The sequence below is a fragment of the Glycine soja genome, chromosome 19 (assembly GCF_004193775.1).
Source record: "Glycine soja cultivar W05 chromosome 19, ASM419377v2, whole genome shotgun sequence".
NCBI lineage: Eukaryota > Viridiplantae > Streptophyta > Magnoliopsida > Fabales > Fabaceae > Glycine > Glycine soja.
Window position 1 is genome coordinate 37,461,919 of NC_041020.1, and position 19,927 is coordinate 37,481,845.

The window sequence follows — 19,927 nt, forward strand, 5'->3', positions numbered from 1 at the left end:
AATGAATTCACATGAGGTCACCTACTAGCCAGAAAGAAGCAATAGAAAAAAAAAAACACATCTTGACATCCATGTGTGCATATCCATGAAGTCTTCAAAGATACAAGACCACCTCCTAGCCATCTATTCCCCACGCACATTAGATATGAGATCATCAAAGATATGAATCACATGTACAACAACGCAAGGATAATTTTTATCGAAAACAAGCATATTAAAACGGGATAAAAGTTAACAATTAAAGTATTATTTACTACCACACATATATAGCATAATATGTAAAAATCATGCATAAAGCATAAGGCTTGGAGTTCTCATAACAAGGCATCTCATAAAATCATCAGTTCATCAACCATTACATAAATGTTCAATAATCATACACCATTGTCATCATAAATCCATCAATCATCAGACATCAATGTATTTCCTTGAATCATCAAGTAATACATCATTCTCATGTCATAATTATCAATGTACATGTCTAACTATCATATTATGTCATGCTGACTCTTTACACCCGGATGATTTTACCTTGAACGATTAACCTAAGTACATCCCTTAACATAGTTACACCTTGACCGTTCAGGAAACTCAAATTAATCTTATGGAGAAAGTATGGTTTTATTGAAAATGCATGAGTATGATTAATGGCTTAACTTCAATAAGGCTTGCAACGACTTTAACCTATTTTGGGACATACCTACTCACATGCAATGCCATTCATCAGTGCATGCATTTTATGATCATTCAAATTAATGTCATACACCATCATAAATTCATTCACCAATCTCAACATCATAAGAAGTTACAATATCATAGATTCGTCATTCATATATTTATCATGCTCATAAACTCACATATAGATCAATAAGCATAGCAAGACATTTCAACACCTTGAATTCTTGCAAATAACTCACCAAAAATTCATATGTATGTGAATCTCATGATCTCAACATAAAGTCAACTCACATGATGAACATTGTATGCCTACTCACATGCAATGTCATTCATCAGTGCATGCATGTTATGATCATTCAAATTAATATTATATGTCATCACATATTCATTCCCCAATTTCAACACCATAAAAAGGTTATAATATCATAGATTCATCATTCATATGTTCTTCATGCTTATGAACTCACCTATAGTTCAATAAGCATAGTAAGACATTTCAACACCTAGAAAGTTTGCAAACAACTCACCAAAAACTCATATGTATGTAAATCTCACGATCTCAACATAAAATCAACTCTAATCATAAAACAACATCATGTCAAACCACATCTCATATCATCATCAAGAAATCAACCAACACAACTCAAGACACTCATCAAATAACATAACTATTTCATCATCAATATAATATCATCAACAATAACATGATATATTAGCAACAATAAAATCATAGACTATACCACGCATGATAAATATGAATTAATCTACCATTTATAATAACTTTATACTTCATGTTTAAGGTTGTAAAAATATCTCATAAGTTTTGAGTTACTATTTCCTTCATTCTCTATTGTGCACCTATGACATTCATAGATTATAAACTAGATAAATAAAGATATATTTACTCAATTAAGTTGGTTCTTGTCTCATTTGAAAGTTAAGAAGATTATATCTAACTTTTATTTTTACCGAAATACCTAGTTTGGAAGCATACTATGCCTAAAATTACAATATATACTAAACTTTTACTTATTACCGACAACTTGACCTTTGTTCATTGATTTGGTCATTTCTAGAGTTATACACAATATTTTTAAGTGAGACCAAATCCATTAGTTAGCTAACATCCAAGACTACAACTTTCATGAATATCACTTTTCAAATTCAGTCATCTAGATCACCTACAGGGTCACACAACTCTCCCAACGAGTAAAATTCTTGGTGATAAACTAATATTCAACTCGTCCAACATTTTTGCAACTCGCAATTTCAGGGTTCTTGACCCAAACACATTTTTAGAATTCCCAACCCCTGCAATCACTTACAAATTATTCAAAACTCATTCCAATACTTAATGCAAATCCAAAACAACATAAATCAACACTCAATTGAACAAATACAAAGCTAAATAAAGAATTCCTACATCAAGATCAATCAAGGTTTAACTTCTCTTACCTCTATAAACCAAGGGTGTAACTTTGAGAAGGAGAAAATTTTGGGTCCAATGTGAGGACTTTCCTTCACCCTAACAACAACACCCAAACCCCCAAAAAAAGTAGAATCAACATTAGAACCTCAATAATGAGCACTTTTATCAAACAAAGGCGCTGTATGAAGGATCATGAAAATGAATATGAAAATGGAAAGAGAGGGGTTCCTTACCACCACAACCAGCCACCAATAGAAGGGGGACAACATAAAAGGTTCCCTTAAGCATGGAAGACAAGGTCTGAAGCTCTCTAATGAAGGGTTTGCTTGGAAAGAAAGAAGAAAGTAAAATGAAAGTGTTTTGAGTTGTTGGTTCAAATTTGAAATGGTCCATTGAAGGATTTGAGACTCTTTCCATTCCCTCTCTTTACACCCCACAACTCACTAAACTGACTCACCTCATTATCATCACTCAAGGTCCAAACACTCTAGAACTAACTAATCACACATAAAATATGGTTGAAGTATAAACATAAATATAAACATAGATATAAACACCATAAATCATAACCTCATAATTAATTAATTGTAGGTACTTAAATTTAAATTTAATAACTCTTACAATTTAATTTAAATTATCTAATCATGCATTATGAAATACACAATGTTACAACCCTTCACATAAATAACCCTAAATTTAGTAGGGAGAGAAATGAAAGAGAGAAAAATAAGAGGGATATTCTAACTTTTTCCTATGGGATCTCACTATTTTAAAAATCCTTCCATATTTGTCATGATTTAGAGATGCTTCATTGTGTATCATTATTTTTTTTTCTTCTTTTAATTTTAAATAATTAAATATTTTTTATAATATAGGAAAATAAAAAATAATTTGTTAAGAAAAAATAACAGAGTAACAAATTATATTTTTAACCACTATAAAATATTTTATATATTTAACTTTTTCACTCTCTTTTCTACTTATCCAAATAAGTGAAATATTTTTTTTATTTTGTCCTTTTTTTATTTCTGTCCATCTAAACAAAAAAATTTATTCTATTTTTTTTTATTTTTTTTATCCTTCCTTTTTTTTATTTCTTTTCTCTCTGTTTCACTTCTAGCTAATCTGAACAAAGCATTAGAATGACATTTTAAAGAATGCAACCAGCTACTAGAATAGTTAATTTACTAAAATGACTTTTGAGCATTTTTTTGAAGCGACTTTTAAATATAGTTATAAGCTGGTATATAACAATTCCATTTTTTTTAATTTATTACTCTTATATATTAATTAATTAATTACTATTATATATTAAAAAATTGATATGAATACACGTACATATAAAATAAAGATCAAGCATTGTTTTTTCTTTTTGCTATTTGAATGTAACAAATGTAATTTGAACCACCCAAAATTTTATGTGGAGAAAGTAAAAGCTAGTTATGCTTATTTTACAAGAATAAGATACCAACAAATAAATCAAATAAAAAATATATTGAAAATGGGGAATGAGTCATATTATAAGGTTAAGCTATCAATATCATTCTACCAAATTGGCACACTTAAATTAAATGAAAATAAAATCCAAAAAAATTACTATTAATTTAACCAAAATGAGAGACTCCCATTGAGTAACACCTAAGAGTATGCAACTACTATACAAGGCTTGAGGCCATGCTTTCTTCCACCAAAAGGTTTCCACAATATACCACTCTTAAACTTTATCGCCAACTCATACCAACTACTGGTCTAATTTCATATAATAATTCAAATTAAAAATGAAATTCTTTAATTTGATTTGTATTTGTATTCCCTTCATCCTTTATTCAAGTAGTTTTTTTTTTATGAAATTGTCCAAAACTTACGCTTTCCTAAAGAAATTTAAAGAGAAGGAGCAATCAACAATAGGATAGATACACACCTATTTAGGTTGGTGCTATAAGCGATCACACTTGTTTTGGTCGGTGTTTTGAGTGACTATATCTATTTTGATCGATACTTTCAAAGCGACCACCCCTATTTAATGAAAGCAAGAATAACATTTAATAGAAACTCATTGAGACGCATACAATATGAGGGGATACTTACTTGTAGGTGAAGTAGTGAATGGTCTAACTGAGACACTACAAAGAAAAACAAAATCCTCCTTAAGAAAAATGTTTATATTTAATATCCAATAATATCTTAAACAAGATTGTTTTTCCAAGACAATATCTATGAGCAATAAATAAAACATTATTGAGAGAAAAAACACTAACATGATGACATGTGTTTAGCAAGAGTCATTATTTTAATATATATAAATAAGTAATTATACAACTAACCAGAGCTTTTTTATAAAAATAATTATTATTATATTTATTTCAATCTAAATTAAAGAGTTAATTTAAATGTGACAAGTTGTTAATTTTCTCCTACTCGTAAAAAAAAATTACTTCAAAATAATTTCACCTATATTGTTTATTTTATATATTTTTTTTTATTTTATTATAAGTTAAAAAATATTTTAAATTTATTAAAAATTACACAACTAAATAAAATTAAGTACTTAAATATTTTGGGTTAAACATACTTTTGTCTTTCAAATATATATCAGATTTTATTTTAGTCCTTTAAATTTTTTTCTTTCCATTTGTTCCCTAGAAATTTGTAAATACTAGATTTTAGTGCTTTTCTTAACTTTGTTAAGAGGTAGGAGATAATACTGTGGACAAATTCGATGGGAATCATGAGTTGAACCAATTGCATTAGCTCCAAACGAATCAGATCAATTACAGGAACATTATCTTCTCCAACCTTCTGTTTTTATTAATTTTTTCTTGTTTTATTAATTCTTTTTTTAATTAGTTAACTTAATTTTCTTTTTAATTATTTGATTTAGTTATTTCATGCCAAATAACTTCAAAATCACTAACTCGGGAGACCACGTGGTCTCATTTAACTATAGAAGCAAATAGAGTTAAGAAAATGACTAAAATCTAATATTTTAAAATTTTGAGGATGAAATGCATTTTTTTTCCCAAATGATTAAACTAAAATATAGTGTATTTTTAAAGGACTAATAGCATATCTAATCCAATATTTTTTAATGAATGTATTAAAATACAGGGATTCAATTTTCTATACAAAATGAGATTAATTCTTTAATTTAAACTCATTTTCAGGACCCATTTTCTAAAACGTAAATTTATTTTTAATAAAAATTGATCATTATTTCCTTATTTTTCATAAATTATATTTTGTTTATTCTTCATAGTAATACTTCTCGATAAGAAATTATTAGGTAGAGTGAGACTATTATTCACATGAGTACATGACATATATTTAAGTATTATTAATTTATTCTCGTTTGATAAAAAAAACTTAAATATTTAGAGATTATATATTTTTTAGAAGAATATTTAGACACTATATAGTTAATACCATATACACGTGATGATTAAGATTAACGTTTAATACTTACCATAAAAAAATGTTGAATATATTATATCTATTTTAAAATAGTTAATGTTTAAAATTTGTTTACACGAACAATAATTATAATAAAGTATTCTTACTCGCACGTCTCCATAAATGCATTACTAGTAATTATTTGATGATTAATGATAATGATTGAAAAATTGAACATTAGTCTTAATCAGTGCAGTATGAAATCTTTTTAAAAATGCTAAAACATGAGTTATTTGGTAATAGAGAGAGTAATTTATCCTTTTCAACACGCTGTGCCTAAAAGCAGAAGATCAAAATCGTGGGGGTTCTCACAGAACACGATGAAAAAAACATAGCACTGCAGAATGCAGGGACAACTCCAGGAAGAGGTGGCAGCAACGTGTTCGAGGTTCAAGGGCAACCTCTCAGAGAGGCCTTACCCTCCTTTCGTTTATTATAAAATAAAAAAGGTTGCAGAGAAAGGGGAAAGGGTTGCAGAGGCATACCCACTGTAACCTGTGTTTGCTTAGCGTCACCACTAATAAATTATTGCACGGTTTCTCGACCTACCCTTTGGATTGTTCCCCCTTTTTTTATTGCTTTCTATCATTATTTTCGCTTCATCCTTTACTGCGACCCAGCTTTCCATGCATATTATCACATGCACTTGCCCAAACCCTAGCTACCACCTCCTCCCCCATCTTTTTTTTTCCTTGGCTTCTTTAACTTGCATTCATTCCTCATCAATATTGATTCCTTTACCCTCTTTTTATGGTGATTTATTTCTTAATTCCTTTATCATTTTATTTTGAGATCATCTATGCATATTTTTTTTATAAAAGACAATTATGTTCGAGTAAGTTATTTTTTCTTTTCACTAACCATTATAATTAGGGTGTATGAATATCTTGTAGGATTTTGAATTTTAGTCATTTGAATCGACTATGAAATTAATCTATAATTTAAGACTTAGTTAAATTTAAAGTGTATTCTACAGAGGAATTAAACTTGGATCATTCTCACAAATTCAACATGAATTACCAATTGAGCTTTACTCATTGAATCAGTTATGATTCCCGTGAATAATAAAACTCTCTCTATTTCAATATTTAACATCTTATGAATATTTTTTTAAAATATAATCTTGCTTCAATAAGATTTAACTACCATGTCTAATAAAACTTTTTCCTAAAATATTTTTCATAATTACATTAGAAGGTTAAAATTCGAATTTGAAACCATTGATTAATCAACTATGATCACGATGAGCAATATTAAATAAAACTCTCCTTTTCACTATTTAACTTAACTTTATATTGATCCACAACTCAAATTGGCAATCACTGGTTAAAATACAACAAGTCCCTCTTTAACCATTTTGACCATTACATTATTCAACCTAGCTAGCTTACTAATGCTTCCACCCACCAAACATGACCATGAACGAGATCAGTAAATATAATTTATAGCCCAGGGCGTGTGCCAGATAACAATACAAGTGCTTATATAATTTGGGTGAATCAAACATGGCAGAATACGAGTAACGTGGTCAGAACATATATGTTTCTCGGATCCACACTTGCACACGGTAAGTATACCTCGATCAACAGCCACTAGGATATATGAGTTATATATATGGTCAGAATATGAGTTACATGGTCAAATGCACTTTTTTCAGCTTGGTCATGAGCTTCCCTTAATTATAGTGTTCCTGAAAACAAGCGCTCTGCATAGAAGGACTTTTGATTTTTGAATTAATTAACAATTCACCACGTAGCCCACATAAAGCATGTTCATGATTGAATAATGTCAATGCCATGTTACGAAAAATCTACTGTCTCAAGAGAATATTGGACAAAACATTCATGATCATACATATACACGTATAAGATCCAACTTAATTTTATATCTTATCAATTAATTAAGTTGTCTTGCAATTTAAACAACATTCAAAGATTCTAATTGAATGAGTTTAGTCTAGTGAGAAACGAAAGCATAACAAGAGAAAATATAAACAGTACAATTTAAAAAGATGATTAAAATTGAAATTAATTAAAATAATTTTAACCATACAAATATAGTTGAATGATTAAGATTTACTTTTTCTATGACCAAAGTCATAGTTTTTTGTTTTCTAATTAGTTGATTGATTAGATATCTATTTCATCCATTTGATATAACTCAGTAAGACTTTTGTATTAGAGTATTCCTTATACTCTTTAATATAAAAAGTATTCTTTATACTCTTTTTTTAATATTTTTTTTCTGTGATTGGTTATAAATGATTGAAAATCATTGAGGAGAGAAAATCATTTAAAATTCATAAAAATTAATGATTTTTAATAAATATCAATAAATCATACAAATAATATCAAAAAGAGTCTTAGAAAGAGTATCATTAACATTTCTCACTCAGTTAATTAGTAAATTTTTCTCATAAAAACGTCTTTACTTTTTTTTTTTTTTTTACCTTTTGTGATCTCATTACCAGTCCACATATAAAATTTTGTAATGATCTACACCATATGTTAGGCATTATTTTTTAATCATAACAAAACTCAAATATTAAATATTTTCATTAGCTGATGACTTATTAGCATATATGATCACATGATATGATTGATGTAGAGTATTTTAGTCATATATTGAATATGAGATGAGTATTTCATAATATTTTTAAGTTACACTAAATGAATTATATTAAAAACCGTAGTAATTGGACATGTGATGGAGAAAGAAAAATATAGTTATATGTGAATTAAGCATGAAAATTAAGAAATAAAAATTTAAAAGGTTAATCGAACTTTTGACATATCCTTAAAAAAATTAAGTTTCTATTCACTTATGTTACACCTTATATGAGTATATCAGAGTATTATATTATTATCTTATAGTATTTTAATATTATTTTTATCTCTTTCTATAGCATTAACTAAACATTTTATACAATTCTTTATCTCTCCTTTTCTGTATACCACTTTTCGAATAAAAAACTGTACAAAAGTAATTTCTTTATAACAGTATTTTTAACGTTCATTACTTATTTATAGATATCTTTGCTTAATATTTTTATTATTAGAGGCGATTTATGTGTCATATTAAACCGCTTAAAATTAAGCTTTCATTACTTATATAAGTATAATTATTTATGAATAAAAAAATATTTTTTATCATTTAAGTATAATTTAAGAAAATAATTTAAAAATAATTTAAAATTATATCATTAGAATAAATCATGTATAAATTATTTAACTGTAGGGACTAATTAATATAAGATAAAAAACTTAAAATGTGTTATTTAAATTACACCTAATTAGAGATCCTCTAATATATTTAGATTGCTTATAATTTTATTGAGAAACAATAGGTAATCAACATATTTTATTCGAGACGTTGATTTTTTTAGTGTAATATGAATACTTTTCAATCAAAAAGACTAATCATTTTCAAAATATAATCATCACCGAAACCAAAGACATTTTAAATTTCTTTATACACAATAAATGTGATCCTGAAATTATTAACCGCTTAAGACATCAATCATTATATTAAATATGAAAATCAAATTATGTATATATTTTTTATTTATGTTTGCACGTGTCAAATGTAACTTCAGATAAGGATAGACCGCACAAAGGAAAAAGAATTATGTTTTCATATTTATCCAACACCAGATTTTCAACAGTTTTTCTTTTTGTGTATTATAATTTTTTTTACGTAGGAAAAATAGAACCAAATACTCACCTAGCAGTTACATTTTTCCACATAAATCATTTTACGGAAGTTTTAGTATGACCTTAAAATGGCTTTCTGAATTTCTTTTATTCGTTCTAAATACTATACAAGCATAATATATTGGGATTGAAATATTTTGATGTTAGAAAATGTGTATGATAAAAATGAATAAGGAATATTTATGGAAAGGAATAAATTATTTTTATGCTATACAATAATATATGTTGCTCGTAGGCAGATGTACCATTAATTAAAGTCAGAGAATTGTGTACTCTTAATGAGCAACTATAACGAATATAAAAAGGGATATTATTAACGTGCGCATCCTAAAATTTATGTTGATAGTTTAAAAATATAGTTATTAAATAAAAATACATATGTTGTAAAAAAATACATATAATTAATAGCTAATATGTAAAAAATAAATTAAGTAATTAATATAAATTACCAAACACAGTAATCAACTAGGGCATAATTATTTCATCCAAATCAATCAATTGTCTCGAGTTCAAATATGAATATATAGCCATTTTAAATACTGGTAGGATGAATATACTAATCTTTTTAATTCTATCTATATAGTTTGAGTGTGATGAACTTGTCTCGTAAAACATATATGTGAATTATAAAAGAATATATAAAATGATAAATATTATTTGTATTCCTTAACATCTACTTAAAGACATATGTTAACATAACCTATATGAAAAGTATCCTATACATTTGCATTCCATCGATATACAGGTACTGCAAAAGAAAAGGCAAATATATAATCTTAAAACTCGTACTCTGGCCTGATCTATAAAAACCACTCGATCATTTCCTTCAATGTGAAAAGGGGAAAGTTTAGACCTTCTCAAAAGCATGAGCCTATGACCTGTTACGAAGACTGTCTTAATGATGTTACGGAAATTCGCTTTGAATACGGGTTTTCTGGAATTATGCGTTACCATTTGTAAAATTATCATATATATTTATAACCTAAATGAGTACTGTTAAAATATATTGAAGAACTTAAAGACAATGAGAAGAGTATCCTTTCGGGGATGGCCTTACTGTAGAGAATATGCTTATTATTTCTATAAAAAAATGGAAAAAAGTAGAAAATGACAAGCTTCGGAGCTTAAAATTAACAACAATAATGAAGCATGGGTTTTTAATTTACACTTAAAAGCTACTTTAAATTTAAATAACTACTTTTAATTAGGGTTATAAAAAACTTAATTTATATGGTGTATATATGTTCAAATAATTATAAATGAAGATTGTGCAGCCAAATTTTTTTTATTGAATTTTATTTTTTTATATGATTAGTATAAATAATTTTATCTTATTAATTAATTAAATAACATCTTAAATATAACTTTAAAAGTCTTTTTCACAAGAATTAACATTTTTTTAAAAATATAAGCTTGGTTGGCAACATGAAAAATATTTAATTATTAATGCATTTCAATCAAATCCCTTTTAATCGTGTGCTATAGTTAAAATATCATAAAATAAAAAAAGTCAGAAACTATTATTTTCTTAAATTTTCAAATTTTGTTTAGAAGTACAATATAATATATGAGTGACACATAAAATTACAGTTAATATATCTTGGTTAATTTGTAGATAAGTTAAGACAACTCTCAACAAATAATTCAAATAAATACTTTCAAATTAAGGGAACACATAGCTTCGTTCTAATGTGTACCATTGATATATATATATTCTTTTAAAATTATGTTGAAAAGATTGGTAGCTAAGAGAAGAAAATTGGGTTGCATGTAATGAGAAAATGAGGATATGAGGGATTGGACGGGTGCTACCACCTTCCTAGCTAGAAGGAGTTCTTGGTTTAACCAACGGTTCTTTGACTGTGGTTCATATCCATTCTAAAAATAGTATCCACACGCGAGATCTCTATGTGTAGATATGTGATTTGCACCATTTACTCCATCAAAAAATGTCTTGCTAACTTGTCATTATAATAGCATACACATGCGGTGCTGACATTTCTAAGAAATTAAAGTACATTTTGTACCGTGAAATTAGAATTGCTTCAAATTAAACTCATTTCATTTTTTAACCTTAATTTTAGAAATGATATAACATTTGAGAATGGGTATATTAATCTGAAGATGGCACGAGTAGGTTACAAATTACATACCCTAGAGTTTAATATGATTAAGAACAACACGGGTGCATATTCAGGAGTCCTATACTTAGATTATGGTTAACTAAGAGGAGTGTAGAACCATATACAGGAGAGAACGGGCATGAAGTGAAGGACCCTAAGGTAATTTCACTGATCAATCTTCACCACCTCTTTATTTATTAATTAATTTACACTCCTATAGTTAAATTAAGAGTCTATTTGTTTTGTACTAAGAAGAATCAATTTCACACAATGTGTACACATTCTAATTCTAAAACACAGTAGTAGATTAATTAACGGACACACATTCCCATTACCAGCATGTTTGGTTACGTGTTTAAACGCATGTTCGACGTAATTTTCTGTGTCCAAGAAAAACTCATTACATATAGTTTCTACAATTTTATTTATTTTTTTGACCAATTTAATATAACTTTCTGCGTTACAAACGCGTCTCCAAAGTCCAATTAAACGCCAGTTCAACAATTCTAAATTATTCATTCAAACATCAAACTAAATGACATTAATATTTATCAATTTAATAGGGATATAATGTAATTTTTTTAGTTAGAATATCAATCGATAAAAAATTGTTACTAGTATGATTTTTAAGTTGAACATTATAAACTCTAATAAATTTATTACATATTACGATTTTTTTTATATTGAGATTTATAATTAGTTGATAATATAAAAATATTTTATACTAACACTACATTATTTATTTTCTCAATATTTATTGTGTGCTGATCCCGCATCACATAAGATTATATATATCTGAGAAGATATAAATATAAATATTGCAGGATTTACTATGAAATGGAAAGACAAAAATAAGAGATGTTCACAAGTACTTAAATTAAATGGGTATTCAAATATCATTATAAAAAAAAATGACATTAAAGGAGTTTACAGTATTCCGTGTCCTTTTATTTATATATGCACAACACAGTGACAGAGATACTGTATGTCTAATATTAATAATTTTACCTAGGTTTCAGGTTCATCAACCATTTTCTTATTCCTTTGTAGTGCATTGGAATGGAAGATCAGGGTCAGCAGCAGCAACAACAGGAGGCAAAGAGTCCAAGGCAAGGCACCGAGAGGAGTGAAGCGGTTCGGTCAAGGTGGACTCCAAAGCCAGAACAAATCCTCATTCTCGAGTCCATCTTCAACAGTGGCATGGTGAACCCTCCCAAGGACGAAACCGTCAGAATAAGGAGGCTTCTCGAGAAATTCGGCGCCGTTGGCGACGCCAACGTCTTCTACTGGTTCCAAAACCGCCGCTCGAGATCCCGCCGCCGCCAGCGCCAGATGATGCAGCAGGCTGCTGCCGCCGCCACCGCCACCACCATTGACCACCCTCAGGCTCAGGCTCAGACTCTTGTTGGTGGTGCAATTCCACTTGATCACACCACTCAAGGAAACCTTGTTGTTGCAAGTAGTGCTACTTCAACCATGGGGTTTGGTTGTTCTTCTTCTCCATCTTACGCTTTCCTTGGTTCCTCTTCTTCATCTTGTGGTGGTGGTGTAATTGGTGGCCATCAACAAGGCATGGAGGGTTTCTTCTCAGTTTCTTCTCAAATGGGTTTCCCTGATCACCACACTTCACCTGCATCATCAGCTTTCTACCCTCCTCTTGATCCAAATTTGACCTACCAGGCTGGTAATTAAATTGCATGCTTGCCTATGTTATTACTTATAGAATTTTCTTATATATATTTTTAACTAGAGATAATTCTGTTTTATAATTAATTAAGTTTTAATTTGGAGTTAATCAAAATCAAAGTACAACAGAAATTAATTGAAGGGTTATTACTAAATACTAATTTATTGTGTTTTTGTGTGTAAAAAGTTCTTATTTTTCGGCTGACTGGGTTTTGGGTGGACTACAGAATAAAGTAGCAACCTTTTCCCTGATTTGACAGTTCTGTGTTTGAATCGCATGAAAGTTGTACTTTCCGGAAAAACGTGAGGCTACTTTCCGGTTGCACTTTCTGTTCCTTTGCACTTTCTGTTCCTTCCTTTTTATTCTTTCACTTCTTTTTCGGGTTTCTTCAAAACTTCTTCTGTACAAAGATTTCCAAACCGCAGATTGTTGTTTTTTACCCTCGTTTTCATGTTATTTGTTTGTTTTCCCCCTTTTGTTAATTTGGTTACTTCTTCCCTGTATATGCATCTCTCACGCCATGCTACTAGTTGAAAGGAATCTACAATGTTCATCATCGATCACATTCATCAGAAATAATATTATTTTTTATAATATTTATTCCCAATTCATGTTTCTCTATCTTTTCCGTTACATTACTTATTTCATCTCATATTTATTTCTATTTTTCTGTGTCTATTAATTATCAAAAAGGTTACACTAGAATATTTATACAACTAGAATTTCATAAATTATTGGATACTAATGACGTGGTCATCAAAGAAACTTGCCACGGTAACCGTTTGTATGTATAGTTCATTAGATTTTGTTGTTATGGCTATTTTACACTTTAATTTTCAGTAATTGGCCTAAAATTTTAAGGAATATATTGAGGTTCAAAGCGTTTGGTGAAACATCCATATATAGGATATGCTTGCTTAATTTGCTTTACAATGTGGAAATTAAAATATTAAATTGAACCATATACTATATCATTATTTTACGTGACCAATTAGTTATGATTGAGGTTCTAATTTTTGTTTTATTTCGGTGGATAGGATATGGGGGCACTAATATTTCGGGATTCATCACAGTGTTTCTCAATGGGATTGCAACAGAACTTCCAAAGGGGCCAATAGACCTCAAAACCGTGTTCGGAGAGGATGTAATGTTAGTTCATTCCTCTGGAGTGCCAATTCCCACCAATGAATTTGGGTTCTTGATGCAGAACCTTCGGCATGGCGAAAGCTACTTTCTGGTTGGCGTTTATATATAGCATAATCAATTGCTTCTATATATTCCAAACAATGTGTTGTCACTTTTAATTTCTTCTTTTTTCTTTTGACTTTGGATATCAATTAATTTTAGGATTTTCTCATCTTTCTCAGGATAACTTTTTTTTCTTCTTTTCATTTCTTGCGAATTATGATCTATAAATTTTGTTTTACTACAGGTATCAAAGCCAACATAAGTATGAACACATCAACCTAGCAGCAAAGGAAGCTTCAGTTTCGTGTTTCTCTGATTGCCTTTGTCTGCTCAGCATGTCATTTTAACTATTACTTCGTAATTTCATGTGTCTCAAACAATAGACATAATATCTATTGTGTAATTATAGAAGTCAATATCTATATATGTACCTTAGCAAATATATATACTGTACCTTCGTATCTTTGTTTTTAGCACAAATATGTTTTTCAAACTCTATTGTCATCAAGTTGAGTAAATTAAGCATATATATTTGGTTTCGCGTTTACTAAGGGAGACTTGCGTTTTATACTTGATTTCTAGAGAAGCTACAAAGAGTAACTTATCCTTTAGCAGGATGTGACGCATTACACTTACGTTTCAGATCGAATTCCAAACACACATGTAATTAATGTATCTTGGCTATCTTCCATATATTCTTCAATCTGTTCTTCGGTATGCATCTGAATATGTTTTCTAATTAAAATAATCAAGAGAACCAAGGGAGTGTAACTCAATTGCTTGAACATATTAGGTAAGTTGTTCTAAACTTTCAAAGTATTCATCTTCAATTCCTGTAAATGGATAATAATAAAAAAAAGACAACATGAGAGGGTGAATCCTGACATAAAGGTAAAGTTGCACACTGGTGACAAGTTGGATATGGATTTGAATCTGAAAAAAGCCTGTTTACTATTTAAAAGTAAAGCTGCATACAATGATTCTCCCTAGTACCTTTTCATAGTGAGGAACCTTCTATCATCCGAGTGCAAGCAATGCCTTAACAAATCACGCATACTTTAATAAGGTTGAAAGAAATTATTCAGAACTTGATTTAAAACACGCGGTTAAGTGCTACTATCGCTGTTTTCACTCCATAAAATTTATTGTTTCCCTAATTGCTGCATTTTCATATAAAGAAAAAAAAAAGTACATCACTGGAAGAACAAATAATGAAGACCACATGGAATGTTTACTTTTGATCCTTAAAAAGATCAAAGAAATAGGCAAGGAAGTGGCGGTGGGGAATTAACAAACAAAAGTGAGACAGAAGCTTTGAATTAGCACTCGGTTGGAAACATATCTAACTTTCTTTGACTTGGGTTGTCTATCTTTTTCCCATCTATTCCTTTCTCAAGGAGCAAAAGAGGGGAAGCCTGACAATTGTTAAGTTTCATACAGACAGCAACAAAGTCTATGTTCAATGAATTAAATTGATCTTCAGTTACAAAATTATAAGTATGGTTTCTTTTCATGCAAAAGAGCAACCACAATTCATTAATACTCTACCCTTGTAGTGGAAAGTGATGAGGCATCCTGCTGGATGATGGCGGTTTCATCTTGAAAATAATCAATTCAGTGATCTTGGCCTAACAACAATCTGATCGTACAAAATAGGAATAAAGTTTTCAAACTATCCACTGTAGGCAAAATGAACTAATGATCGAGTTAGGACATCTTGAAAATTAATGATAAAATATGTATCCCACAGGTCTAGTGTGAAAGTATACTAGCTCACAAAAGAGTAAATGCATGTATAAGGATTTTTTTTGTTTGTTTTAAATCTCTCATTGAAAAGAGATACATATGACTAATTTAGAATTCGATAAAAAAATAAGTAAAATTTGATAAAAATATTATTTCTACCCAAGGTCGAATTTGAAAATTATACAATTTAATTTTAACATATTTAATCAAATGCATATATATGGATTTACGAATAGTCAAAGTGAGGATTTTTTGTAAATAGCTGCAAGTCATTCATCTATTTAAGCATGACATATCTTCTGTTTTTTGTTTTTGAAACTTTTACAATTCTTTTTCGTTTCCTGTATAAAACAGAATTTACAATCCCTGCAATCCTCCGCCCGCTCATATTATGTGTGTAAGCCTTAATTTATCATCTACTTATTACTTGTATATTCAAAGAATTAGTGAATAACGTATCCATAGCCTTATTTTTTTATATATATTTCTTATTACATAAAAGGTCAGATATTAATATAGACATAGTATCCATATATACAAATAATGAGGTTGGATAATTAGGTGGTCTCAAGGTTAAAGCAATTAAAACATACGCTTTACGCCTATCAGCAAAATAATATTTGTTACTAGTATTTATAAAGAAAAATGGGTCTCGTATATTGATAAAAAAAAAGTCAAATATGTTAGTAAAAAGACCCAACACATTCAAAGTAAAAAAAAATCTTAAAATTTACTTTAAATTTTACTTATCATTAGATCAATCTTGATAATAATTAACAAAGACTTTTATTATTCATTAGTATATATATATTGAGAGATAGATGCATCAAAATACCATTAATATAGATTTACAATGTTGTCTTAAAATTAACATTAACAACCTTAACGAAATCAGACAAAAGAATAACAATGAATAATTTTATAAAATTTGAGGATCAAATTAAATATTTTAAACATAGAGAGACCAAATTGAATGATGTAAATAAAAAGGGAAACTAAAAGAGCAATATAGCCTCTTATTTTTTTATTTTTTCATTAACAAATTAATTTGTTATTCTATGCTATTTAGATAAATTTGAATTTTCTTTTACCTACTTAAATATTTTCTTTTATTAGATAATCCCTTCTTCTTCCTTTTATTTATTCTATTCTAAGTGCTCAATTTATTGTTTGACATGATCTTATTAAGGCGAACAAGATGGAGATCATGAACTTAGTGTTTGAGGAATTCCACCACTACCATTTAGGATAAGTTGTCAAAGAAAGCCTTTACAAACTACCTCTGAGGTCTAATATGACATGTTCTGAATCAAATTTCAACAAAATAGTTGCTCGGACTCACCATATTGTTTTGAGATCTCATCCCAATGAAAGCTCATCTCCAAACAAGATATCGAGAAGGATTTCACCAGGGCCCACAGTGGGGGGCCAAATGTTTCGAGATGGGCTTCCTCAACTAAGGTTAGAGGTTGCCTACATCAAAGTGTGCAATTCACCTTTCCACTAGGCCAAGCCTAGGTTTCATAGCAGTTTCGAAGTGTTAATCTTTATCATATATGATCTCCTTAACTCTTGGAGATAAGATATGATGAAATGCAACGAGTTATAACAATATCTTATAAGGTATGTTAAAATCTGATTAGATAAGGACAAAAAATCGATTTTAAATATTGTCTGAATATACTAGATTCGTAGGGGGGGGGGGGGGTGGTCAACAAACGAGTCAACATGTCCTTAGGTAAGTCAGCTCAATGACGACTGGAGGGTACATTGTCCCTCAGAATCGAGTGCATAATTTTAAAGAGGTAAACATTTTTATGAGAAAATTAAATCAATCTCACAATTATGATCACTAAGCTCAACCCCATACGAGGGGCTCAACCCAAAGATGATTAGACAATCCACATCCCCCACCGGAAGCACTATTATATAGTGAAGTCACTCATTGTTGTGTTTAGTCCAATGACTCAAGCCTATATCAAAGTTTCACGAGTAAAAATCACATTGATACTCATCAGGCTCAACCCAAAGTGTAATAAAAGAACACAAACAATTATTTGCTAAAAGATAAATCATATTCTTTAAATAAATTAAAAAAATTCAAGACAGAAGGAAGTATATAATAAAAAAAATTCTTAATTTATTTTATCAACCTTCTTAAATTTACTTTTTTTAAACTGAGTAATTAATAGACATAAATTCAATGGGTCATTGATGGATACTTCGAGAATAAATGCATGCCGTCACGTCTGAATTTTTTCTAAGTTGGCAAAAAAAACTATTGATAGTTGACCATAGGTGTAGTAGTAGTGATAATAAAATTTAAAGAACACTTCAACATGCATCGAAGTCAGTAAATGTTTAAGTAATTGGTGAATAGCATATTAAAAAAAAATACGTACATGAAAAGTGGGTTCCCCAATTTATAATAACGTCCCATTTGGCATAAAGATCGTGATCAATAGTAATACTATTGTAACACCTACTTATATTTTTCCATTAACACTACTAACTCTTTCTTAAAGCACTTTTTCCCGCGACTCCATTTCGTGATCTCGTTCTCTCACAGAGCTTGCACACTTCTCGTTCGCTCCAATCTCTCTATTCTCGCTTGCTCTCTATCTCTCTCATTCTAAAAGATCAAACTTGTTCTCACAGGCTTTTCACAAATTTGAACTCGTTCTGAACTCGATTTTAATCATCCTAAGTTTCTGAATTCGTTTTATCTGAAATCCATCGGTTCTCTCTCGCATTGGAGCTCCGCAGAAGCCCTAGCTTTTCGTACGACGAGGCGATTCTGTTGACTCGGGACTCATGACTCTGACCTGTTTTCCATTCTCGCATATTTAAAGGTATTGGTACAATTTATGAATTGTTCTTTTGTGAGTCAAAATTTCAGCTCCTAGTGGTGCATTTGCTAAGTTAGTACTTTGTATTACAAAATAGGAGTTTTGGTTTTGCAAAGTAGAACCGCTCACAATTTTATCATATGGTTTACAGTGTGTTCAATTAAGGGGCTTGAGGAGGGCATCCATGCAATGTTTTCTGTAAATTTCTTTGGTTGTTGATGAAAAAATTACCAATGCTCGGAGGGAACTTCAATTATTGTACTATGCTCTGATTTTCTTGTTGATCATGTTTAAGTTAAATTTTAGCACTTAGGGAGGTTGGAGGTTGGAGATAAGTAAAAGATAAATAGTCACTTTTGTCCCTAAATTTGTAATTCACTAACAAATCATTCCTGAAAGATAAAAATATAAAATTTAGTCTCAAAAATGTAAAAAATGTGACAAATATATACGATCGTTAACTTTCGTCCGGCATCGTTAATAAAATAGCATACGTGACTAAGAGAGATAAATTTGTCACTTAAATGATTGTCAACGACGTGGTCATCTAGTTGTCAGTATAGGAGCATATTTCTCATATAATATTTTTTTGACTTTTCGTCTTTTCATTTTGCTGACAAATACGTCTCTGAATGATGAAAATACAAAATTTAGTTATCGAGAGTGAAAATACAAAATTTGGTTCTCGAAATTCTTTTTAACAAACTCGTAAATTAAATTGAGTCTAAAAGAAAAAAGAATACTCGTTTTATAAATTCGTAAATAATTTTTTTATACTCCCATGCTTATGAAAGGTTCAAGTAAAAAAAAATACTTATTGTAAAATATTATAGTTAAATTAAATTCATGAATAAATTTTAGGAAAAATTGTAATTGCAATGACACTTTTAATTTGTAAAAAATACTCACCTCCCTTGGAATGATTTTTTTAAGGTTATGATTTTTTAAATAATCGGTGAATAACAAATAATTGTGTTTCATTTTAAAAATATTAATTTAAAAATTAACAAACTTTTATTATAATTTGTAATTTGATTAATTAGAAATAATGATTTTCTTATTAT

The 19,927-nt window shown here is 29.3% G+C and overlaps 1 protein-coding gene across 1 annotated transcript; it reads left to right on the forward strand.

The window, feature by feature from the left end:
* The first annotated feature begins 12,375 nt into the window (after positions 1-12,375).
* LOC114399811 (WUSCHEL-related homeobox 11-like) lies at positions 12,376-14,741 on the forward strand. The gene is made up of 3 exons (XM_028362025.1): positions 12,376-13,077; positions 14,118-14,317; positions 14,513-14,741. The coding sequence occupies exons 1-3, from the start codon at positions 12,453-12,455 to the stop codon at positions 14,528-14,530; spliced, it is 843 nt and encodes a 280-aa protein (XP_028217826.1). The 5' UTR covers positions 12,376-12,452; the 3' UTR covers positions 14,531-14,741.
* The last annotated feature ends 5,186 nt before the right edge of the window (positions 14,742-19,927 follow it).

Coding starts and splice junctions, on each gene's coding strand:
- LOC114399811 (XM_028362025.1), top strand. CDS start 12,453: ATGGAAGATCAGGGTCAGCAGCAGCAACAACAGGAGGCAAAGAGTCCA. Junction 13,078..14,117: donor AAATTTGACCTACCAGGCTG/GTAATTAAATTG, acceptor TTCGGTGGATAG/GATATGGGGGCACTAATATT.